The sequence below is a fragment of the Grampus griseus genome (assembly GCF_964374135.1).
Source record: "Grampus griseus genome assembly, chromosome: X".
NCBI classification, from domain to species: Eukaryota; Metazoa; Chordata; class Mammalia; order Artiodactyla; family Delphinidae; genus Grampus; species Grampus griseus.
In genome coordinates, this window is record NC_138999.1 from 89,570,482 (window position 1) to 89,597,076 (window position 26,595).

The window sequence follows — 26,595 nt, forward strand, 5'->3', positions numbered from 1 at the left end:
CAACAAATTATTTTGTGGATATCGACAAACTGATTCTAAAGTTTATATGGAAAAGCAAAAGACCCAGAATAGCCAACGCAATGTTGAAGAAGAACAAAGTCAGAGAACTGACACTACCTGACCTGAAAACCTACTATAAAAGCTACAGTAATCAAAACAGTGTGGTATTGGCAAAAGACTAGACAAATAGATCAGTGGAACAGCACAAAGAGTCCCAGTTTAGACCCACATAAAATAATCTTTAACAAAGGTGTAAAGGCAGTACAATGGAGAAAAGATACCCTTTTCAGCAAATAGTGCTGGAACAACTGGACATCCACATGCAAAAAAATTAGTCTAGACACAGACTGTATACCCTTCATAAGAATTTCCCCAAAGACTCACCAATTCTTCACTGGAAAGCATCAACAAAGTTTGCACCCTAAGTTTCTCTGAATTTCTTACCTCAATTCTTGCCTTGCTGCTTCCACCACTCTTGGACTGTTGTATCATGATTCTGAATCCTAATTGAGTCTCCACACTGAAATCTCTACTTTAAACCAAACTTCCAATTTTAATGAATTCTATCCTTACCTCTTCCCTCTGAGACACTGCCAAATCTTTGTGGAATAGATGTGCTCCCTTGCTGTGATAAGTAATATCCTCAAGCTTTGTTTTTCAGGTTGTGTTGGTGATATTTGGGGAGCTGATTTTATATATATATATATATAAAATATATTATTATTTAATATATATAGATGTAGACATAGATGTAAGTACATACACACTCATACGTTGCATCCATCAATCACATGAAAAAATTATAAGGGTTAGATCATAGATCATTGGGTCAAGTTCAATATTTTTCTATCCAATAGTAACTACAGCGATAAAGATTGGTTGGCAATTCTCAATCCTGTTCAGTCTCTCACAACTCTCTTGCAGTTCATCAACTATCTGGGTACTAAGTTATGCATCTGAGGAAGGTAGATCACTCCAGAGTTTCCTTCCAGGCCCAGACCCTCAAAGAAGGTAGGGAACTAATACATACATATTAGAATTATTCCATTCCATTATAATGGAAGGGAGGGACGAATTGGGTAAATGCATTCAGACTAGGTACACCCAAGGGACAAACCAAACAAATTGAAGTGGGGCAAGAAGGGAGGATGCACAACAGTTATCAACTCCTAGTGGCTAAGAGCATAGTAAAGATGTATTAGTACGTAATTACCACGTATTTAAGTAAACATTACACACAGTGCACATACTCTATGTACTGTCATTATATCACTGTTTCTCAGCTGAAAATTATATTCAAGGGAACTCTTAAAAGAAAAACATTCTCTCAGACCCAATCATTTATGTAAATTCTTTTTATACTACTATTTCTTAAATACAAACAAACAAAACTAAATATGAACTCTGCTGTTCATAAAGCTATTATACAAATTCAACACCAAAGTAAATTTACAAACTATGCACAAATAAAAAATAATGTTCATTTAATGTGATACATGATGTTTGCTGAGACAAAACTGCCCTTAGAAACCTGAACATACTACTGACTGGCCAGTGTGTGCTCTTGACCTTCAGCATGCTTGTATGTCTTGTGAGGACTCTCCTTTCCCATCACTTTCCTCTCGCAAACTACTGGAAAATCTTCATTTGTACAGTAAGCCATGAAGTAGGAGGTTCACCTCACTTATTTTCTCACTAGCTTATGACAAAGTAGTATTACCTTGTGCCAACTTGATTTTAAAAACAGACCCAAATACATGTCCAAATTATGTGGCAGCTGTTATCATTCAGTCATCCAGGTACTCCAGAATATGCTTGAAACTGGATGTAAAAGTAAGACATACTTGTAGAAAAACTCAGACTGTCATTGGATTCCAGTTTGAAAAACACTGTCCTATTAAAGTATGTGTACAAAATATATGTTTAAATTAGGCTATTTTGTTAGCTTCTTATTAAGGCTTTCTGGTGCTATTACCTGAGTACCTACATTATAATGCAGCACTTGACTCTTGCTTCATTTGGACAATCAAGTCTCTTGTTTGTGGGGACTAAGCTATGGGCCATTCTATCTCACTAGTCCCAGGCCCCTGAGAATGGGTGCATTGGGACCGCAGTTCAAACCATCATCACTCTCACTTCTACAATCTCTAAATTAAGTTAAAGAAGACACACATACTCAACAGTTGGGTAAACAAATAACTGAAGCAAGACGTAAATTTTAAGGAGTGGTTGAGGAGTTGTTTTCATTATAAGTTGCATTGGTAGGACAAGGCACCGAGTTTAAGACTGTTTGGGGCTCGGGTGAAAACTCCCCACTTCTCCAACCCCCTTTCTCCTTCCCTTCCTCCTGCATTCTTTCACTGTTCCTCTTCTTTCCACCTACTTTAGTTCTATGCTTCCCTCAAAGTTCATTGTGATGTTTTCCCGTGAAGCTAAATATATTTTTATTGAGAGATTATGTCCTTATCATTTTATATTAAAATGTTCTTCCTTTTATGAAATAGCAGTAGGTAGTTTTAAAAATTGTCTTTGTTTGGCAAAATAAGTAATTGGCAATGTTGTGTTTTCCTCTGACTATTTTTAAAAATTTTACACGTCCAAGATCTGGAACCACTGTCTAGAAAACAGAGAAAAGGGAAACAGGTAGGAAGAAAGAAAAGCATGTAAGTTGATTTAAGTTGAACAAGTTTAGCGCCATAATATATCTTCTACGGGAGCATTGGCAGAAATACCTAAGTCTCATTTGGGAGTCAGGGAAGGCTTCACAGAGGAGGTAACGTTTGAGCTGGGCTTCAAGGATTAGCAGTGGAGAAACGGCAGGGCATTCCAAGCAGAATGCATAATGCGTGCAAGAGCACAGAGCACAAAAGAACACTACGTGTCCAGCAACTCTAAGTAGCCTGGTGGCTGTTGCGCAGTTCTGGGGTTAGGTGATCAAGGGTGAAGCAGGGACTATTTCTTCCTACTTGGCCCACTTCCCCTGCAGGTCATTGCACAGTGCTGGGCACACACACTTCAGGAGCTCAATAATTACTTGTTGAATTGGGACAGGGTGATCGAGTGTGCTGGGAACCAGAGCCTCCGGATTCTTTCTCACGCACCGCAGTGTGACCTTGGCCAAGTCCCTTTTCTCAGGACTGCGGCTTGCTGCTTAGTAATCAGCCGAGGGTGAGAAAGCGGAGGAGGAGGTTGGCCTGAAGCGCCTGGCCTTTCCGGCGTCTGGAATCCCTGATTCGACGCGTGAAGGGCAGGGCGGGGCGGGGCGGAGCCGGAGGCGCGGGCTGCGGCGGGCGGAGATTCAGTTCCTCCTCCGCGCCAGCAGGGGGCAAAGGGAGCGGCTTCCCGCCGCCTTTCCCCTCCCTGCGGGTGTCGGGCAGACTGCTGCAGTTGCGAGCGGCGAGCGCAGTGGGCGGGCCGGGTGGCGGCGGCGGCGGCGGCGGCGGCGGCGCTGCACTGACTGGGTTGGGCCGGGCAGCAGCGGCAGCGGCAGCGGCAGCGACGGCTGAGGTGGTTGCAGAGGCCACTGAGGCGCTCAGTGGCCGGCAGGCGCCTGTACCTTCGAGCAGCCCCTTCGTGCCGCCCGGCAGTCCCCGGGCAGCGGTGGGCCGCGGTGCGCAGCCTGCCAGGGAGCTGCGGCGGGCACACCCCGGCGGCGGCGACAGCGGACAGGTTAGAGTGGGGGCAGGGACGGTCGCGGGAGCAGCTGGGGGCCGGAGAGGGAGCCCGAGCCAGGCCATCTCCAACCATGTCCGACGAAGCGTCAGCCACCACTTCGTACGAGAAGTTTCTAACCCCTGAGGAGCCCTTCCCGCTTCTGGGACCCCCTCGCGGGGTGGGCACCTGCCCGAGCGAGGAGCCGGGCTGCCTGGACATCAGCGACTTCGGCTGCCAGCTCTCGTCTTGCCATCGCACGGATCCGCTCCACCGCTTCCACACCAACAGGTACAAACCTCCGCTGAGGGCAGGGGCAGACTGCCCACACCCCTGCTTCCAGCCGGAGAACGCCGGGTTCCCCCCATTCTGGCCCTCCGCCTCGGGTCTGCGTTTCCAGTCGCCCCCTCCCCCACCTTCCTCCGCCCAGCGCTCATTCCCGGGCTCCTTCCCTCTTCCCCTCCCCATTTCACCCCTGTCCTCCGATTTTCCTTTTGGCCGGCATTTTACTCTCTCTCTTTTCCCCCATTCATCTTCTGACCCAGCGACTCCTCCCTTCCCCCTCCCGCCCCATCTGTACCCTGCGAATCCCAAACCCCAACCCTTGATTCTTAGATGCTTCCCTGTTTTCATTCACTCTCAAAAGTTTAACCCCTTCCATTTCCGGTACAATCCAATCCTCCATAGAGAGGATTTCGGATGGATCAAAATCAAAAGTCGATCTTTTTGAAAGGTGGCACTTTAAAAGCTAGAATCTTCCTTTTCCCAATTTTTAACCTGTCTCATAGCCCTATTTTCACCCCCCAACCCCCCATTTTTTTAGTGAAGCTCTAGGAAACCAGGCGATTCTTTTTTTTTTTTTCTTTGCTCTATGAACTCTTTGCCCTAGCGCTTTAGGCCCTGCCAAAATGTATAAGCTTAAATCTGGAAGATTCCTTCCTGAAGCACATCCTTTGGTTTGCTCCCCCAGTGGAAGGATGCAGCGAAGCTTAGGATGGGCTTGCTTATACAAATTTATTCAGAGAGTGCATCCCCTAACTGGATTTATTGGAAGGTAGAATGTTCTGGAGAATTCTCTCATGCAGGCATTTGTGTTATATCAAATGTGGGGGATTTGAAGATGTTTTACACATACCCCAACCTATAACATAGGTGCATATTATATGTATATGTGTGTATACACACACACACACACACACACACACACAGAGGCCTGGGGGGGGTGGAGAACAAGGGAGGAGGGAGAGAGAGAGGGATTCAGCTATGGAAAATACTGGAGTTGAATTAAGGAGTCTAGTTCTGATTTCTGGTCCACTTTACAATATGAACACGAACAAATCCTTCCACATTTTAATGACTTTTGCATGCTCCCCCCCAACCCCTTAAATCAATCTACAGAGTTACTAACCTTCTACCAAGTACAAGGAATATATAAAATATGATTCTTACCTAAAAGAAAGTTATAGTCTGGAAACAAGGTGTTACGATTAAATAATCATACAGAACATCGCTATAACACGTGTGAAAAGAAAACGGTAGTAAACTTGTTACAACTGTTCCAAGTCCTCATTGCAAAAATGAGGAAACTGAGGCCCAGAGAGAAAAGACTGTGCCCAAGTTAATAAAACCGAGTCAGGCAAAGCCAGGATTACTCCTTCGGAGCCAGTGATGAAACTTGGAACAGAACTAATGGCTCTAGTGTTATAAATGGTTGTTATGGTTTCTTAGACTAACTCACAGAAACCCATGATGTGACTATAGCATGAATGTAACATATTTATGAAATCAAGTGTGCTTAGAATTATTTGCATTGGAAAATAAGGTAAAAGAATACTTATGCACATATTTGATGTTTTAAGTTTTGCAGCACTGGAATAAATCATATACACAGGAAAGTTAAATGATCTCAGAATTAGCCTGCTCTGATCATGAGGGCAAGGGAGTGGGGACAGAGGCTGAGGGTAAGTGCTGCCAAAATGTGTGGGGGTGATGGGGAGTGAAGCATGGTGAATAATACATTTCTTACAGCTTGTTCTGTTCTTTCTCCTCCTCCCAATTTTATCCTTGTGTTTTTCTACCCCTTGTCTTACAGACCTTGGTAGGGTCAACGTTGTTTTCCAGCATGAGGTGGTGAAGATAGAGGGGGAGGTTCTTGTTCAGCCCCAGTTTTCCCAAGTCAGGCATTTTTTCTAGTTACTGCCTGCTTTTTTAAACCCCCCTCTCCTACCCTACTTTTCACAAGGCTTGGAATGGTAGCAGGTCTAGTGTATCTTGCTCTGTACCCTCCTCAGCGGAGATAAGGGGAAGCAGAATTAGCAATTCTTACAGCAGGTGATGTTTCTGCCCTAGGCTACCTTGCTTTTTAAATCTTTTCTCCTTCTGGAACGTTCTGCCTTCTTACCCGCTCCTCAGGATGGCGTTTGAGAGGACCATATGCTTCCAGTCATTTCTTTTCAGGGAGAAGAAAACAGCTAAATCATGTATGTGGGCAAAGTTTAGTTTAGGGAGTTCTTTTATTTTGGAGTTGTATGGGTCACAGCACATTCACCAATTCAAGCAACAATCCAAAACAGAAATCAGTTCTGAATAGTTGAGTTCTGATATCGTGCCTTGGGTTTAATCATTATAAAACAAGTTTCATTGAAAATAGAAAGCTTGTCAATGGGTAGGTACTTGATTTACCTTTATTTTGCTTCTTCCTTGTTACCTGATAACAAAACTATGGAGATTGTTTAAATAATGCTGTTGATAAGGGCCTTATGATGATGATGATTTTGTGTCTGCTCATTTACTGGACTCTGGGGTATCTATGCAGTCTTCGTTAATCAAGAGAGTCAAGGCACTATTACTTATGATTCCTAAGTTTGAATGTTCGTTGCGTTTAGAGTCACCTGTGACTTAAATTGGTGTGTCACTGGTCTAGGTTCAGTGGAAAATAAATTACATGAACATAGCCAGCTTCCTGAGAATTCACTTTTCTAGGAGTATCTTTTAGGATTTTATGACCAAGTTGGGTTTGTCTAGAATTGGGGGGGAATAAAATAAACGTCAGTAAGCCAAAAAAACTTAAAACTTATTTCATTTTTAATTGAAATATCAATATGGAATATATATATAGTTTTAAGGCTTTTTTTTAGTTTGGGGGACAGGATTTTTCTGGTGTAATTGTGGGTTTTCTCTTAGCATTTGTCCACGGTAACTTCCACTGTCATCAAAAAAGGATATCATTTAGCAAATTGAAAAAAATATAATGATATTGGTAGGTCCTATAATTAAGTTGCGAGATGAAGGAGGTTAGTATGAACTAATCAGTGTGTTATTCTCTTCCTCTTTCAGGAGTGCATCAGTACTTTGACATTGAACAATTGTGAAAAGCATGTGGGAGGACAGTGCCTCACTTTTGTATACCCTATTGGCAGGATACAAAATGAACTACGTATTGTATAAAGCAGTTACTCAGTTCTGTGATTTCAGAGCCCCATTTTCAATCACCATTAACTAGAAAAAGCCCAAGACTACCGTGTGCCTTTTGTTCTACCCACAGTTTTCCTGTCTTGTTAGAGAATTAGAGGTGCAGAAGAGTTGTGAGTACAGGTGGGAGAATCACGTTTCATGAAGTGAGATATATTACAGAGGCAGGAGGAATTTGATTTGGGGGCTTGTTGTGACAAATTGAGAATGGGGATCAGGCTTTGGAGAACTATTTAGGCTAGAAATGTCGATTTCTAGAACAGAGATTCCAGTAGTGTGATAGGAGTGGAACTGTGGGGTTACAGAGGCTGAGAGAATAGAAGACACTTTTCAATAAATTCAGCAGGGAAAGGAAGGAGAGATGTGGTAATTTGAAAAAAAAAAGTGAAGGTTTCTTCATTTGTTTTTTGCCTTGTTTATTTATTTATTTTCCAAGAACAGATGTTTTAGCTCCTTAGAAGCAGCCCACAGGAAAGAGAGAAATTGAAAATACAAGATCAGGTGGGATGACAGGAGATGGATGGGATTAACTCAGAAGGCCAAATGGAAAAATTAGCCTTAGAAATGACATGGAATTTTGTTTACTTCCCAGACTGTAGAGGGGGTAGGAGGGATGGGTAAGGATCCCAAGACAATGGAGGTCGCTGGGAGGAGAGTTGGAAATTTGAATGAGTAAGTAGGGGGGTTGTGTCATCTGCTCTAACTTGGGACCTTGATGGCCTGTTGGGCTCCAGAGGAGTAGCAGAAGTCAGGGTGGCTGTATGGGGATTCTGGCAGGGAGTCAGTGATGAATACAAAGAGGACTGTTAACTGAGAATAAATGGCATGGATTTGGAATGGCTTTCATCAACTTGACAGTAGGACTGTATTCCACAGTGCTCATTGCCTGGATTCTTATCCTGAGAGGTAATAGGTCTACCTGAGAGAGAAAGGGCTGCAGAAGAATGTATGTGGTGCACATGCTTTTCTTAATTTTAGAAAAATACCACTGAAAGCCCTTCATCTGTGTATTCTTGCTGAAAAGCCTTGCAGATAAATGTTCTTGGCTTTTTATTTTTAATTAAAATTTGGGCAGCAAGCCTAGTTATTGAGTTAAACCCCATTTCATGGATTCTTTTCAACATTTCTTTTAAAATATGGAGAAAGTCTCCTTTGTGAATAATTGCATGGTTATAGCTAGGATCTTAGTGTTAGGTAGTTTTCTCTTAGTGGAATAAGATGTAAGGGCTTTGTAAATTTGAAGAGTTCAGTGCTGAGCACATGTACACAGTGTTCTTCCATTACACATTTGAAACCAACAGAACAGTCTAAAAGCATCTCTTAAATTTCTATTATAAAAGTTCATTATAGAAAATTGTCGGCATATACGAAACTATAAAGACCACTTATGATCCTTTTCACTAAAGATAACAGCTGTCAACATTTTGATGTTGTTAACCGTTTTTGTTTTTGTTTTTTGGCTGTGCCACATCGCTAGCAGGATCTTAGTTCCCTGACCAGGGATTAAACCCACACCCCCGGAGTGGAAGCACCGAGTCCTAACCACTGGACCGCCAGGGAATTCCCTGTTGTTACTTTTAATGTTATTTCTTTGTACATACATAATTTTAAAAATCAGGATCCGGCTATATATATAATTTGTGACTAGGTTATTTGCAGTTACATTTTATTTTCTTTTTCAATAAATAGCCTGAAAATATGATTTTTAATGATTTTTAAAACACCATTATTCAGATATAGAGATATCATTTAATTATTCCCAGTGTTTTGGGGGCATTTGTTTTTCCTTTTTTTGCTATTGTAATATTGTTTGGACATGTTTGTATATACATCTTTTTTCCAAAATTCTATTTGGGGAAAGGAATAGATTCTTAGCAAGGCAATTACTGAGTCCAAAGGAATGAACCTTTTTAAAGCTCTTTGTATATACACTACCAAATTGCTTTTCAGAAAGATTATGCCAGTGCCAATTTAACATTCCCACCAGCAGTGGATGAAAGTACTTCCTACTTGGTTTTTATCTACCTTGTCTTAAAATAATATTTGCATATTAGAAGATAATAGAATTTTTTAAAAACTCAAAGTACTAGTTTTCTATTTTGTAAATGATTGTTTCAAGTATGAGACCAATTTCCTTGCCACTGTTAATTTAAAAAAAGAAAAGAAAAGAACAAGGAGCTAAGGCTTCTAAGAATACCCAGAACCTTGCAATATCTGTTATAAAGTTATAGATCTGGAAAACTGAGGAACATCCTGATTTTGCCCTAAGGTAAGAGCACAAAACCAAGCAAATTCCTGACTCCCTTGTCAGTGATGTAATGATTAGGTTATTAAATATGGCTTAGTTTTTAAAAAAGAGTCATTATTACTCATGAAGGGAAACACATTTCTACTAAGTTTTCGAAGCTAAAAAGAAATTCTTATTAAAAACAATTATCTAACAGCTTTTCCTAGTACACATGACACAGTGCTTTGGCACATTGAAGATGCTGACTAAATGTTTGTTGAGTGTGTGAAAGGACAGAACTTTCACTGTAATTGTCATTCACAGCTTTCTATTGCCTTATTGCATGACTGAGGCAATTTGGTTAATTCTACCAGGTTTGTTGATTTTTAAAAAATGAGGATACTGCTTACCTAGCAATCACGTGATGAAACTAGGTAATGTTACAAGGTATTCTAGGATTCTTAGGTGAGTTTTAGGTTTTTGCCTATTTATAAAAGTTTGTTGACTTCTGCTTTTATATTACTGAACTATAATAGTTTAGAGTGTGTGTGTGTTTCAGTACTTTAAAATACTTTACCTTTAGTACAAAGGAAAAGGTGCCATAAAATTGTCAGGATGCCCAAATTTTGTAAATCAAGAACTTTGGAATTAAGATTAGCTATATAAAATAAGAGGGGAAGTTTAAAAAATGAACACACGATTCAGGAAAAAACTGGATTTAATGAAAGGTGAGAAACAACCTAATGATAGGTAATAACAAGCTTTTATTCAGGAAGTCATTATTTTAGTACCTTATTAGTATCAGATATACTAAATCATGTCTTAAGGGTTAATTTCCCTAGGCTACTGCCAAAGCAATGAAGATTATCTCATTAATAATATAAAGCTAGTGGAAATTTATAAGAGAAAACAGATTTGTAGATTTCAAGATAAAAAAATTTAAAAAAAATATAACCCTGCAACAAATAATACAGACAAAATGTTAATATCCTTAACATATAAAGAACTCTAACAAAATCAACAAGGAAAATATTAACACCTAGTAAAATGCTGTAGCAAAATAGCTAATAATTATTTTTAATTTTGCTCTTGCCAGTAATCAAAGAAATAAAAATTGATATAAAAATGTTTTTCTCCTAACAGCTAGGTAAAATTTTTAAAAATGAAAATTTCGGTGCTGTTAAGGTTGTGGTGAAATGAGCACTTTTATGGACTGCTTTGGGGAGGGCAAATTAGTGCAGCCTTTTCGGAAAAGGCACTTGGCTAAGTATACTGTCACCCTTAGAAGTGTTCATATTCTTTGACTCAGTAATTTCCTTTCAAATAATCTATGTTGAGAGATTATATATATTTATATAAATAATTATAAACAAAACGGTTTCATCTCAGTATTATTTGTAATACCAAAAAAAGAATTGGAAACAGCCTGAGTACCTATTATTGAAGGAATAATGTTAAATAAATTATGATACATTGGATCAGTGGAATATTATATAGGCATTAAAATGTTTTCAAGTAATATAGTTGGGTAAATGTTCAGTATATAATGTTAAGTGAATAAAAGTAGGATACTAATATCTATCTACACACACGCACACACACACAATACTGATTCTGTAAAAATGTACATATTCTTGTAGAAAAAAGTGCCAAAACATTATGGATCATTTATTGTTAGTTAGTGGAATTATTGGTCATTTTAGTCTTATTCATCACTCCTTTCTTGTTCCAGCATCTTTGCAATGATCCTGTATATCATTGATATGTAAAAGTTATTTAAATATAAGAAACACTTTGAGCTTCTACCTGTGTACTTTGTTGGTGCTTTTCTCTGCCCTGCACTGGCTACTCTCTTCCTTTAATAATAATAGCTGCCATGTATTGAGCACATTTTATGTCTGCTGAGTGCTCTGTATGCATTCTCATATAATGTAAATAGTAACCGCGTTTTAAAGATGATGACCCAGACTTGGGGAGGATTTGTTTCGCTTCAGATCAAACAGCAGACAAGTGACAGAGCAAGAATTTGAACTCAGTCCGGCTCCAGTCAGACCGATAGGAAAGTAGAGAATAGTGTATTGAACCCCATATACCCATCATGCAGCTTCAACAATTACATATGGCAGTGTGCTTTATCTATACCCCGACTCATTCCTCAACCCCTTCCTTATAATTTTGAGACAAATATCAGACATATTCATTCATAAATATTTTAGTATGTATCTTTAAAAGATAAGAGCTCTTTTGAAAATAATCACAATATCATTATCGTATCTAAAAATATGCTCATATTCCTCATAAATGTAATAATCGTATCCTATTTGTATCTTAAAATTGTGTGGGTTCTGTAGTTTCTGTTGTGATTTCTTTTGTGTTGTTTTTAAGGTGGAACTTAACTTCCTGTGGAACAAGTGTGGCCAGCTCAGAATGCAGTGAGGAGCTGTTTTCATCAGTTTCTGTTGGAGATCAAGATGATTGCTATTCCCTATTAGATGATCAGGACTTCACGTCTTTTGATTTATTCCCTGAGGGGAGTGTCTGCAGTGATGTCTCTTCTTCTATTAGCACATACTGGGATTGGTCAGATAGCGAATTTGAATGGCAGGTAGGATTTTTTTTCTTATATTGCCATCATTACTCCATAAGTAGAAGTATGAATTTCTGTTTTGGTATTTTCATCTCTACCTCAAAGTAAATTTCTCCAATGTTTATTCAGTCCTGGAGATTCTCTGACAGCATTAAGAATTAGAAGAAATATGTATCCTTTATTTTTGCTAACGTACCTTTTAGGCATCTCACGCTACAGATACCTTTTGTACATTTTCATGTAATTTAATTGTATAATGTTCCTATTATTATATATCATTAGTACCTTTGTGTGCATTAATCCAAGCAAATTTTCTCTTTACTGATAAATGGCCTTCATGTCCTTATAGGCACAATACCTTTACATCAAGGTCACGTTATATATCTAAGATCACAAACCACTGCATAATACATAATTTTTCATTGTTATTAGGAATATAATTTCTCATTTTGTATTCTCTTCATATGTAGAGTTGTTTTTCACCTAACAATGTTTTTTCTTCTGTGGCACATATACCACATAAAATGGCTTTGTGGCAAATTGCACTCATCATAAGGCAGCATTTCCAAACAGTCTTTCAGAAAATGTAGATCATGTTATGGCAACATCCGTTTTCTGATTGTAAAACACAATAACGTTTGAAGAAGCGTTCCTTGCATACAGCAACTGTTATATTCAACAAATACTTGAATATCTACTATGTTTGAAAGCCATCTAAATACTTGAAGTTGTTTTCCAAAGGATGAATCAAACATTTTATTTCAAAAAAAATTTTTTTTATTATTTATTTATTTATTTATTTGCGGTACGCGGGCCTCTCACTGTTGTGGCCTCTCCACAACAGTTGCGGAGCACAGGCTCAGCGGCTATGGCTCACGGGCCCAGCCGCTCCTCGGCACGTGGGATCTTCCCAGACCGGGGCACAAACGCGTGTCCCCTGCATCGGCAGGCGGACTCTCAACCACTGCGCCACCAGGGAAGCCCTATTTCAAACAATTTTTATTAAAATATCAAATAATACCAAATAGCATAAAATTAAAAATAAGTCTCCAAGTCCCACTCTTCTGTGGTTACCACTGATAAGAGCTTGTGCAGATACAAGTGTGCTTGCACAGCGTTAAAAACACACAGAGGGACTTCCCTGGTGGTCCAGAGGTTAAGACTCTGCGCTTCCACTGCAGGGGCCACAGGTTCGATCCCTGTTCGGGGAAATAAGATCCCGCATACTGCTTGGTGAGGGCACCCCCCACCAAAAAAAAAAAAAAAAGACACACAAAAATGGGATCACACTTCAGCCACTGTTTGGCCCTCTGCTTTTTTCAACTACCTGTACTATGTCTCATTCTTTTTGATAACTGCATCATAATTTAATCAGTTCCCTAATGATGAATGTTTAGGTTGGTTTCAGTTTTTTCTTGTTATAAACAATGCTATACTGAAAATTAAGAGGTTTTTAAAGAGGAAAATATAATCCACAGCCCCTCTGTTTTTAAATTTTATTTTATTTCAAATGCTTCTATTTCATATACAGTTGTAAATATGATTTGGATAAAAATTTTTAAAAATTGAGATAAAATATACCATTTTAATAATTCTAACATGTATAATTCAGAGATTTTTAATATATTCACAGTGTTGTGCAGCCATCACCACTATCTAATTCCAGGACATTTCTATGACTCCAAAAGAAACCAATGCCTGTTAGTAGATAGTCCCAATTTCCCCCTGCCCCCATCACCTGGCAACCACTAATCTACTTTCTCTATGAATTTACCTATCTGGATATTTAATATAAATGTACTCATATAATATGTGGACTTTTGTGTCTGGGGTCTTTCACTTAGCATAATGTTTTCAAGGTTCATCCATGTTATAGCATATAGTATTTCATTCCTGTCTTAAGTCAGCTCGAGCTGCTGTAACAAATACCATAGACTGGGTGGCTTAAACAACAAACACTTATTTCTCACAGTTCTGGAGCCTGAAAGTCCAAGATCAGAATGCCGTCATGGACAGGTTCTGGTGAGCACCCTTTTCCTGGTTTGCAGATGATTGCCTTTTGCTGTATCCTCACATAGACGTGGAAGAGAGAGATAGCTCTGGTCTCTTGGTCCTCTTATAAGGTCACCAATCCCATCACACAGGCTCCACCCTCATGACCTCGTATAAACCTAATTACCTCCCAAAGCCCCACCTCCAAATATCATCATGTTGGGGATTAGGACTTCAAGATATGGATTTGGGGGGTGACAAACATTTAGTCCATAACAGTTCCTTTTTATGGCTGAATATTCCATTTTATGGATACATAACATTTTGTTTATTCATTCATCAACTGATGGATTGTTTCCACTTTGGGGCTGTTATAAATAATACTGCTATGATCATTCAGGTACAAGTTTTTATATGGATGTATATTTTTAATTCTCTTGGATATACACTGGAAGTTGCTGGGTCATGTGATAACTTTATGTTTAACTTTTTGGGGAACTGCCAAAATGTTTTCCAAAGTGGCTGTACCATTGTACATTTTCACTAGCAATACATGAAAGTTCCAGTTTCTCCACATCCTTTCTAACACTTGGTATCGTCTGTCTTTTTTATTATAGTCATCCTACTGTGTGTAAAGTGGTATCTCATTGTGGTTTTGATTTGCATTTCCCTAATGGCTAATGATGAAGAGCATCTTTTCATGTCTTATTGGCCATTCGTATATCTTCTTCAGGGAAAATGTCTATTCAGATCCTTTGCCCATTTTTAAATTGCATTGTCTTTTATTGTTGAATTGTAAGAGTACTTTATATGTGATGGCTACTAGGCTCTTATATACATGATTTGAAAAAATATTTCCCATTCTGTAGGTTGTCTTTTCATTTGATATAGTGTCCTTTAATACACAAAAGTTTAAATTTTATAGAAGTCTAATTTATTTTTTCTTAGAGTTCTGTTCTTCTGATGTCATATTTTAAAAACCATTGCTTATTCCAAGGTCATGCAGATTTTTCATCTTTTTCCTTCTTAGAATTTTAGAGCTTTAGTTCCTACATTTAGATCTTTGATCCTTTTGAGTTACTTTTTATATATGGCATAAGGTAGGACTTCCAAGTTCATTCTTTTGCATGTAGATATCCAGTTGTCTCAGCACCAGTTGTTGAAAAGACTAATTTTTTCCTTATCTAATGGTCTTGGTACCCTTGTGGAAATGAATTGGTCATAGATGTTTATAGGTTTAGTTCTGGACTCTCGATTCTATTCCATTGATACATATATCTATCCTTATGCCAGGATATCCTTATCCTTATGTTTTGATTACTCTAGCTTTGTAATAAGGTTTGAAATCAAGAAGTGTGAGTTCTCCCACTTTGTTCTTCTTTATCAAAGTTTAGGATCAGGTTGTCCATTTCTGCAAAAAGGGAAGTTGGAATTTTGATAGGGATTTCATTGAATCTGTAGATCAATTTGGGGAATGTTACTGTCTTAACAGTATTATTAAATATTTCAGTCCATGAACATGGGCTGGAATGTATTTAAGCCTTCTTTAATTTCTTTCAATGATGTTTTATAGTTTTCTGTGTTTAAGTTTTATAGTTCCTTGGTTCAGTTTATTCCTAAACATTTTATTCTTTTGATACAGTTGTAAATGAAATTGTTTTCTTAATTTCATTGTTTGGATTATTCATTGCTAGTGTATAGGAATACAGTTGAGTTTCGTATATTGATTTTGTACCTGCAACTTTGCTGTACTTATGTATTAGTTTTAATAGTTCTCTTTTTCTGTGTGGATTCTCTAGGGTTTTCTATATTTAAATCATGTCATCTGTGAATAGAGATGGTTTTCCTTCTTCATTTCCAATCTGGATAGTTTTTTTTTTTTCTTGCTTAATTGCCCTGGCTAGATCTCCAGTACAGTGTTGAATAGAAGTGGCAAAAGCAGGCATCCTTGTTTTTTTTCCTGATCTTAGGGGAGAAACTTTCAGTCTTTCACCTTTGAGTATGTTAGCTGTAGGTTTTTCACAAATGTCCTTTATTACCATATTGAAGCATTTCCCTTTTATTCCTAGTTTGTTCAGTGTTTTTATCTGAAAGGGCGTTAGATTTTTTGGTTTGTTTTTTGTTTTGTTTTGTTTTTGTTTTGCTGTACGCGGGCCTCTCACTGCTGTGGCCTCTCCCATTGTGGAGCACAGGCTCCGGATGCGCAGGCTCAGCGGCCATGGCTCACGGGCCCAGCCGCTCCGCGGCATGTGGGATCCTCCCAGACCGGGGCACGAACCCACGTCCCCTGCACTGGCAGGACTGTCAACCACTGCGCCACCAGGGAGGCCCCTACATTGATTTTTGTATGATGACTCACCCTTGCATTCCTAGAAGTAATCCTAATTGGTCATGGTATATAATCCTTTTAATTTGCTGCTGGATTTGGTTTGCTAGTATTTTGTTGAGGACTTCTGCATCGGTTTTCATAAAGGTTATTGGTCTGTAGTTTTCCTTTCTTGTGATGTCTTTGTATCACTTTGGCCTCATAGAATGAGTTGGGCAGTGTTCCCTTCTGGATAAGATACTATAGTAAAATTCTCATTTAACATATAAACTTCTTCATGATCTGCAAATTATTCACTTAATGACTACATAATAGTCCTGGTACTCTAGTATGTCAGAACTTATGAAACCATTCCACTATTTACCTCTGTTTCAGTTTTTTTTTCTATTATAGATAACACAGCAGTGAGCATCTTTGTGTGGGTACTTTTTTTATTTTTCAGTGCCTCGTTTTTAAAAAAATTTATTGAAGTATAGTTGATTTACAATGTTGTATTAATGTCTTATGTACAGCAAAGTGACTTGGTTATACATATATATATATATATATTCTTTTTCATCTTCTTTTCCATTATGGTTTATTACAGGATATTGAATATAGTTCCCTGTGCTATACAGTAGGACCTTGTTGTTTATCCATCCTATATATAATAGTTTGCATCTGCTAATCCCAAGCTCCCATTCCTTCCCTTCCCTACTTCCCAGTGCCTCATTTTTTTAAAGTGCACACTTTGTATTGAAAGTAAGACCACAAGGATTCTTAACACAGTATAAGCAAATGGAGTTCTGATAATTCTGATAAATATTTTTTCTGCTTATTTCATGTGACTTAATTTAGAGTTATCATCCATAATGTTGCAAAATGGCAGGCGCTTTTTAATTTTAATTGCTGACTTCTTCACTCATTTTATGAGTAGAGTGGAAAACTATCCCCGACCACTCACTGTTAATGCACATGACTGACAACACTGAAACAAAAATAAGGCCTGCCTTAGTAATGTGTTTTCCACTTCTGAAATTGGAGTGTAGGTACTCTGTTACCATGGATATTTGCTGTTTAAATATGCTGAAAGGTTTAAAATGCTCTCTTGTCTTTGTGGGATCTCATAATCATGAACAGTAAATTACCCCAGAAGATAATTACAAATTATGTATTAGGATTAATGTAGGCTAAAAATCATTGACTGTAGTTTAAAAATTCGTATTACCTCTGTTGTGATTAAAATCTGCATCTGTTTAAATCTTTCTTTTAGACAGATGTTTCAGTTACTACTAAAGTAAATATAAATGATTCATAGATTCTCTGGGAAGAGAAATGCTAACTGCTTGGCAAGGCAGGATTTTAACCTTAGAATGAAGTAGCATTTTAGCATTTGAAGTAGCATGAAAACATCTTGCCTTGTTGATAGTTTTCTTTGCTTGCAGTCCTTTTACTATTAAAGATATATTTGACTAGTCTTAGAACTTGAGAAATTATTTTATTGTTGAGCAGGAAAGCATAGAAAATTTAAAGAGTGAGTAATTCAGCTGTCATGCTTGAAACCTAGAGGTACAGTTTGAAATTGCACATCAGCTGTTAAAGAAATGAGCTTACTCATAAAATTTTGCTGCATACTGCAGAAAATATGGCAGAGGTTTGATTTAATTCTCCTTACTTGTCACAATTACTGATTCTAATATAGATATACCAAATATTGTTGTCCATGAAAAATACGAGATGAGAATTATTAAGCATTTTTATCCTGAAATATATTATCAGTTATAAAATGGAAAATTGCTGGTCTAATAAATACACAGGAGCACATACAGTTAATTCTCCTGTATATCTGCAGCTCTAATCCCCTATCTCCAATTGACTACTTGACATTTCCAGTTGAATGACCTTATTATTTAATGCTAGCCCATTATCTGATGCTGAGTCCTTGATCAGTGATGCAACTTCCAATTACAGTGTTTCCATGGGGGGAAAAAAAAGACTCTGCTTTGTGACATGTCTTACAGTGTATTGTAAAATGATTATTGTCATTTCAAAGGACACTTGTACTTGCTTTTCTCATTATCACTGCAAACTCTCCATATCCCAAATTGCATTCTTCTCTCATTCCAAACTACCTGCAGGGCAGGACAGCCTGACATAGTCGAAAGCACTGGACTTGTGTCCTTCTTTGGATGGTGCCACTAACCGTATGACCCTCCCTGGATATCATTTTTCCCTTATTTGTACAATGAGGTGTAGGACTAGAAGATCCATATAACATTACTTCAGGTCTCTTGCCATAAAAAATGAGGTCTTTAAGGGTTGTATGTTAACCAGGGTGGGTTGTATGACCATGAAATGTTGCCAGTTTTCTTCTGGTCTCACATATGGCCATTTGACTATTATCCTTATCCATTCAGTTATCAAATAGTCTTATAAATTGTATTTCATTTGAAAATTTCCCTATCTGCTCCCATTTTTCTTTCCATTTTTGCTTATCTTAGTCCAGGCCCAGATCACAAGAAAAGAGCTTCCTAATTCCAGTCTTTCCTCTATTTTGTCCCCATACTGCTTTTTAACTCATCTTCCCTCAAGACAAATTTCATCATTACTACTTCTACTTAGAAATGGTATTGGTCTACTTCTTCATATCATATAACAGCTCTAGTTCGTTTGTTAAACTTTCAAATCCCTAGCACTGATTTTCTGTTTTAATTATATTGGTCTCCTTAACCTCATCCTGTGTTTTTTTCTTCCACCTATGGTTTTATTAACTTATTCTCCTTACCTGAATACCTTTTCCTTTTCCCCATGCTGTCATTCCAAGAGACTACCTTGTGAAATTTAACCCAGCCACTTTAGCAACATGAGATATTCTCTGAGGGTTTATGCTCCTTTTTAAAAAGGGTTTAAAACCATGGCAAGGTATAGAAAAAGGGGCATACTGCGATTTATTGAGTATCACCCATGTGCCAGACATGTTACCTTTTGTAAATCTCTCAACAGTCCTTTGAGATGGATGACAGTAACCATAACTTACTGAAGACCCTGAAGCTCAAAGAAGGGAACTAACCTACACAAGATCACATGACTAGTGAGCAGTGGGGCTGGGATTTGATTTGAACTCTGTTTGGGGTCTTTTAACCTCTCCCCAGAAAAAAATGGCCAAAGAACCATTAATTGCCTATATTTTTCCACCCACCCCCCCAACAAACATGTAAACATAATTAAAGGCACAAATTAGGGGGCTTCCCTGGTGGCGCAGTGGTTGAGAGTCCGCCTGCTGATGCAGGGGACACGGGTTCGTGCCCCGGTCCGGGAGGATCCCACATGCCGTGGAGCGGCTGGGCCCGTGAGCCATGGCCGCTGAGCCTGCGCGTCCGGAGCCTGTGCTCCGCAACGGAAGAGGCTGCAACAGTGAGAGGCCCGTGTACCGCAAAAAAAAAAAAAAAAAAAATAGGCACAAATTAAAATGCTTAACATACAGTCTGGCACTTAGCAGATATAGGCTACAGGTGAATTCTTTTCTTAAGTTTTGAGAGTATAGATACTTTGAGAGTTCCTTTCTCTACCTAATTTATCAAAGGAGCTTGAAGTAGGGGAGGCCTTTCATCTGACAAGGAGCATCTCATTTTGTTTTAGGAACCCCAGGGAGATCTTTAACATAGTAATGTTGTGATTTGAAGTTTTTCAAAGGGAAAAGAGCAAAATGTTTTACTGACGTTAAAGGCTGAAAAAGAGATGGCCTTCATGTGTGCATTCAGCAATCATTCTTTCATTACACTGACTAGATAACATTTGAGCTAAGGGTGAACAAGAAGTGTTAGTTAGTGAGATTTTAAAGGAAGTCATACAGATTGTTGGCTGTCACTTATATGCTTAGATTCATCAATGACAGTCAAAGTGAAAATGTGGTTTTTAAGAGTAATAGCTAACTTGGATAACTTCATTCTAAACATCATGGTCACCTTGCGTAGTGATCAACCCCCTTTTTGTGGCTTCACTCATCTCTTCTATGCAATTGACTCCCCAGTGCCTGCCCCCTTGTAGTTCTCTAAGCTTTAATCTTGTAGCTTCAACTCACGCTAGGTATTTCCATTGATGACTTGTCATCTCAGACATGCGTTTGTTATTTGCTATATTTATATTATAGCACAAAAATTATATGTTTGTGCTATTGTATTATCTTTCCAATTAGAATATAAAGTTCTTATGTAAGGACCATGACTTAGGCTCCTTTGGATTCCCTGTACCTGTTACAGTGCTGTGGGTACAATAGGAGGCCAAACACATGTGATTGCAGTAATCTGCATGGATAAAGTGGCTTTTCTTTTTGGTAACTTCAAAAGCCTAGTAATCACCTAGAGTTCAGATATAATTGCAAAGTCTGTAGAACCAAAACAACAAAAAGGTGCTGTTTTGTACATTGTAAAAATGAAAACATTATTTTTTTTTAATTTTTATTTTTTTGTGGTACGTGGGCCTCTCACTGTTGTGGCCTCTCCCGTTGCGGAGCACAGGCTCCGGACACGCAGGCTCAGCAGCCACGGCTCACGGGCCTAGCGGCTCCGCGGCATGTGGGATCTTCCCGGACTGGGGCACGAACCCGTGTCCCCTGCATCGGCAGGCGGACTCTCAACCACTGCGCCACCGGGGAAGCCCGAAAACATCATTTTTGAAGATTGTTATGTACTCATTGTAGAAGAAAATATTTTATCTTTCTGAAAAATGACTTAAACACATTTATTTAAAATTAAATCCATTCTGACTTTTGGAGGTGATGGATATGTTTATTACCTTGATTGTGATGATGCTTTCATGGGTGTATGCATATGTCCAAAGTCATCAAATTGTATATATGAAATATGTACAGTTCTTTGTATATCAGTTATAGCTCAACAAAGCTGTTAAAAGATTAAATCCATTCTAACTGATTTTTAATAGGCAGTATAAAATTATAGCACATATTTTTGCTGATTTGATTTTCTGTGTGTTAGGCTTCTTGCTTTCTCCTTTGTCTACACGTTGTCTCTTGCCATTTTTTTCCAATTTTTCTTTTATAATACTTCTGGTCTTTAAAGTATTTTTCTTTATATTAACAACATATTTTAAATTAGTTTAATTGTCTCGAGGTTATGAATACAGACATGAGGACAAGGGCCATGATTTGTCTTTATATTGGCAGTATGTCTAGCACAGTGTCTGGCAAAGAGCCAGGTGGTGGCAGATCACTCAGGTCTCTTGAGATGGAGTCTACTGCTCCTTATTCATTATGCTGTGTGGGTCCTAGCCTACATTCACATTATGAATTTAAAACCTTAATGATGATTGACTCTCAAGTTAGCATTTTAACAAGCCTTGATTGTGACTTTAAGCTTTTGGAAAATATCTCTCATTGAATAAGTGACTGTATATACAAAGAGTATGTTGATGTTGCTGCTTTGTCTAAAATAGGAGTGGATCAGAGTTAATGTCTTCTGATTCTGTATTTGTCATTAGTCTTTTATTAAAGTCATTTTTAATCAATACAAAACATGTGGCATTTACATTTTTTTAAATTTTTCTTTCCCTGCCCCCTTCTCCTTATTTTTATAAAGTTACCAGGCAGTGACATTGCCAGTGGGAGTGATGTACTTTCTGATGTCATACCCAGTATTCCAAGTTCACCTTGCCTGCTTCCTAAAAAGAAAAACAAGCACCTGAATTTAGATGAACTTCCTTGGAGTGCAATGACAAATGATGAACAGGTAGCGATCTCAACATTCTTAATTAAAAGCATATATGTGGGGGACTTCCCTGGTGGTCCAGTGGTTAAGATTCCGTGCTTCCAATGCAGGGTATGTGGGTTTGATCCCTGGTCGGGGAACTAAGATCCCACATGCTGCCTGGTATGGCCAAAAAACAAACAAACAAACAAAAAACACATACATGTGAAGCTTGATTTATTGCCTATTTAAAGCTACTGGATAAATGTGGATTGCTTAGTAAATATGAATTTGAGTTCTAACTAATTGCTTTGCAGGGAACAAATATAATATTAAGTGCTTCTGATATTTAAAACATTAAAAATTACACACTAAAAGATCAGAGGTTTTGGCATTGATCTTGTTTATTGTAATTTTTCATCATTTAGGTGGAATATATTGAGTATCTGAGTCGTAAAGTCAGTACTGAGATGGGTCTTCGGGAGCAACTTGATATTATTAAAATAATTGATCCTTCTGCTCAAATATCCCCTACAGACAGTGAGTTTATTATTGAACTTAACTGTCTCACAGATGAAAAACTGAAGCAGGTATGTAAAGAAAATACAGATTGTACAGCTATTGAAAATACCATTGTTTTATAACATGTATACTTGAATAGTCATATGTAAATACATAAATAATTAAGGTCAAAATCACTGCTATGAAATGTGATATTAGAACATGTGGTTTTAAGAGGTTTCATGTACATCTTACCTGGCTGTACCTTTCTGGGACCATGTGGATCTAGAACCTGCTTTTTAGTTATGCAGGTTTTGAAACCTAATTTCACAATTTTAGGGGTGGTTAGGCTAAATTATAGATTTATTCTAACTCAGTTTACAGAAGACCAATTGACAGAATCAAAATATTGATTATTGAGAGCTGTACTTGAGTGAACACCTGAGCTGGGGGATTTGAATAGTCTTATGCAGTAATTGAGCCTGGCTAGGGTAAAACAATGAATTTTCCTTCTCCTATTCTGAGGTACACATTTCTGGTATCTTCTAAATATAGGCTTTACTTCTCTTTCTCTGATACATAGCTGAATGAGTACTTATGTTCTACTTTTTATTTTTTTGCATTTATCATGATTTATGAAAAATTTCTCTCAGTATTTCGCTCAACAGACATACTATAATTTTCTACATTCCAGCCCATTTTTCATTAGTATGGTAAATTGATGCCTTGCATTTGAAGACAGGTACTGTGGGCCCCTAGCTAAGATCTAGGAAACACTCTAATCTTAGATATAATCAGCAGCTTACTTAAATCATCTTAAGGTGCAACCTTTAAAAAATGCCTACTCTTATGCATTTTATTTTATTGTTAGTTTCTATTTCTGAGTGTTATTTTCTTATAATCCTAAATTCTATAGGCTAGTAGCCTTCCATTTACTGATTATATTTTATATGCTTTTAAAAATCTAACTCCATAATATCTATTCTAGAATTTTAAACATTGTCAATTTTTCTGGTACTTGTTTCTACATTTAGAGATTTCTTTTGTCTTTATATTCTACCTGTGTGCATCTGTAGCACATTTGACAATTTTAAGTACAATATTCTTCTTTTCTCCATTATTCTGAAGGCAGAATGTCGAGGAACAGCAGTAACCAATTATTGTCTGTCTGTTCCAAGGTCAGAAACTATATCAAGGAGCATAGCCCTCGCCTACGGCCTGCAAGAGAGGCCTGGAAGAGAAGCAACTTTAGTTGCGCAAGCACCAGTGGAGTGAGCGGTGCCAGTGCCAGTGCCAGCAGCAGCAGTGCCAGCATGGTCAGTTCTGCAAGCAGCAGTGGGTCCAGTGTTGGAAACTCTGCTTCAAACTCCAGTGCCAACATGAGTCGAGCACACAGTGACAGCAACTTGTCTGCAAGTGCAGCAGAGCGGATTCGGGATTCAAAAGTAAAACGTCTAATCAATACAAAACTTTACCTTTCAATATTAACATTAGTATTCCTTCATATAAATTTCTTGAAGAGTTATAATTATCCTGCTGTATAGATGCCTGTGGGTTTTGGTTTTAATTGAACAAGCAGGATTCTCTCCTATTGATCAAAGCCCTCTAGGCTGAGTGCTTTGAAATGCTGTTTTAACCCACAGCCATATTACCTTCAATTTTATCTGATTTTTATGTCTGTTTTAAGTAAGATAAATTGATGGAAATAATGAGTGAGTCTCAAGATTGCAATACTGACTGCAGCTTACTACTAAGCGGATCTTACTATGTTGCTGATGTTGCTGTCTATTAGCTCCTAAAAATGTTCTGTATGTTTTTTGTGTGTGTTAAATGTTTTCTTAATGTTTTAATCTTGAATGTTTCTTCTTAGCTCTTTTTAAAATGTAATCATGCTTTCTCTAATTTCTGTCTACTCTTCTGACAGTTGAAAAAATTCTGTATAATATTATTGGGCACATAAATAAGAAGTTTAAATGTGTACAGAATGGTTCTGTGATGCTTAGCAGGGGAGTTCGGTTCCTTGCAGTGGCGACAGTGTGGAGCCAACTTATGGATGATAAGGGTTTCTCTATAACTCTGGGAACCCAGAGGTGACAAGGATACACAGTGATTTCTTCCCTGATTCTTACCAAAGTAGCAGAAACATAGCCAGCTTTGTTGGTTGCCACGTGTTTTCTTTGGATATGTGGTCATTCCTTTTTGGCATCAGTTTGCCAGTGACAAGGAATAGAGTACCCACTGGGTTTCTAATGGACTTTTAAGATGGTATTTGCTTAATATGAAAAAGACATGGTTCTTTCCCAGCCATTGTAAAATTGCTAGTGCTTTTGGATGAAAGGCACCTTAAAAGCATAAGCATTAGAGATTTTGACAATGTTCTCTATATTTGTATTCAGTATTGTTCACTACATGTTTCCTCTGCACTGACACCAGTGTGCCTTAATTTGATATAAAAAAGTCTTAGAAATGATTGGTTGTCCTTAACTAGTCAAATGATAAGTTTCAACCCTTCCTTATAAGAAGATTCACTAGTCAAATACCATTGAAATAGAATCTTGAAGAATCGTTTTCATGTCTAAGCTAATGGCTCACTTACTGGAACCAGGATTGTACTGCAGAGGAATTTGAACATCTCTAATCAGAAAATATAGAATTTGATCCATAAAATACTCTGGGGTAGATAGGCCAGAACTGAACCTTACTGATTTAGAAATTTTTATTTTGACAGAAGCGATCCAAGCAGCGGAAGTTACAGCAGAAGGCCTTACGCAAGAGGCAGCTGAAAGAGCAGAGGCAGGCTCGGAAGGAGAGGCTCAGTGGGCTATTCCTTAATGAAGAAGTGCTGTCCTTGAAAGTGACTGAGGAAGACCACGAAGCAGATGTAGATGTTTTGATGTAATAAGGGTGAATTTATCAGCATTCTTTCTAAGCATTATTCTATCTTTATTTGTTTACATGCATCTTGACCAAACTTTTGTTGGTTAGGGCTGTGCTGATGTACTATTCATAATTTAGGTCTGTGCTTCTCAGCAGGTGGTCCTCAGACCAGCAGCTTCAGCATCAGCTGAGAAGTTATTAGAAATGCATACTCTTGGGCCCCACCCCAGACTTAGTGAATCAGAAATTCTGTGGGAGGGGCCTAGCATTGTGTTTTAACAGGCACCAGGTTATTCTGCCACACCCTCTAGTTTTAAGAACCACTGATTTAGTAAATGTTTTAACTATTTAAACTTCAGGGTGGTTAAGTGGGCTTTTTCAAAGACTAGTACTTTTACAGTTTAGAAGACTTTAAGGTACTGCTGACAAATAGTTTATTATGTCAGTATACATATGTAGAGATCATAATTCAGTTTCCTTCTTAATGTTATGATTTCTTAGTTTAGTTTTTCTAAAGGGCCATAGCATAATTCTCATTTCCTAGTGGACATCTTTTTTCCAGGTTGGGGTAGGGTGTGGTTTGCTGTTTACAATAGTGCCTTCATTAGGTTTAGTTCTATCTGTTTTCATTAATTATTAACTCAAAGGTGTAAAAACAGGCCCTGATACCTTTCGTTAGGTTTGTTTTTGTTTTTCACTTTATGTAAATTCAGAATCCTTTCTGCAAGTGATGACTACTGAGAAAATAATGTTACTAGTGGCGAATTTTAGACATGATGCTATGTTGATTAATATTCAAAAGGAGAAATCAATTAAGCAAAACAACCAATTCTACTTTTCCACTGCTTTTTGAAATTTTAGGCTGTGAAACTGCCTTAAAGGCAGAAAATATCTCTATCAAGTTCTTTTGTAGGTCTTTTTATTTTCAGCACAGCTCTAATTTTTAAATATTTGGTGTAACAGCTTCTGGCATGTGAACAGGTTAATGTTCAAAATTAACTAAAGAAAACCCTTACAGTTCTGCTAAACTCTATAAATCGCTAGAAATACACTGAGCAGTGAGATATAAAAAAAACTTAGCTTCTTGGCTACTAATAGAACTCTAATTTTAAATGTGAAATCATGGAGTCCCTTTAAATGTTTTCATGGAGAGTTTGTTATGAACATTAGAAGTAGTGTGATTCCTTTTATTTTTCCACACATCTTTAAACATTCACATGGGTTAAAAAAAAAGGAAACTGATACTACTGACAATCAAGCTGCTTTCTGACTTTCATAATTT

General features: G+C 37.9%; 1 protein-coding gene across 1 annotated transcript; it reads left to right on the forward strand.

Moving 5' to 3' along the window:
- The first annotated feature begins 3,670 nt into the window (after positions 1-3,670).
- On the forward strand, positions 3,671-26,342 carry FAM199X (family with sequence similarity 199, X-linked). The gene is made up of 6 exons (XM_082681497.1): positions 3,671-3,942; positions 11,735-11,954; positions 21,828-21,977; positions 22,364-22,525; positions 23,615-23,881; positions 25,165-26,342. Exons 1-6 carry the CDS (start codon positions 3,746-3,748, stop codon positions 25,333-25,335), a joined length of 1,167 nt encoding a protein of 388 aa, XP_082537623.1. The 5' UTR covers positions 3,671-3,745; the 3' UTR covers positions 25,336-26,342.
- The last annotated feature ends 253 nt before the right edge of the window (positions 26,343-26,595 follow it).

Coding starts and splice junctions, on each gene's coding strand:
- FAM199X (XM_082681497.1), top strand. CDS start 3,746: ATGTCCGACGAAGCGTCAGCCACCACTTCGTACGAGAAGTTTCTAACC. Junction 3,943..11,734: donor CACCGCTTCCACACCAACAG/GTACAAACCTCC, acceptor GTTGTTTTTAAG/GTGGAACTTAACTTCCTGTG. Junction 22,526..23,614: donor CAGATGAAAAACTGAAGCAG/GTATGTAAAGAA, acceptor GTCTGTTCCAAG/GTCAGAAACTATATCAAGGA.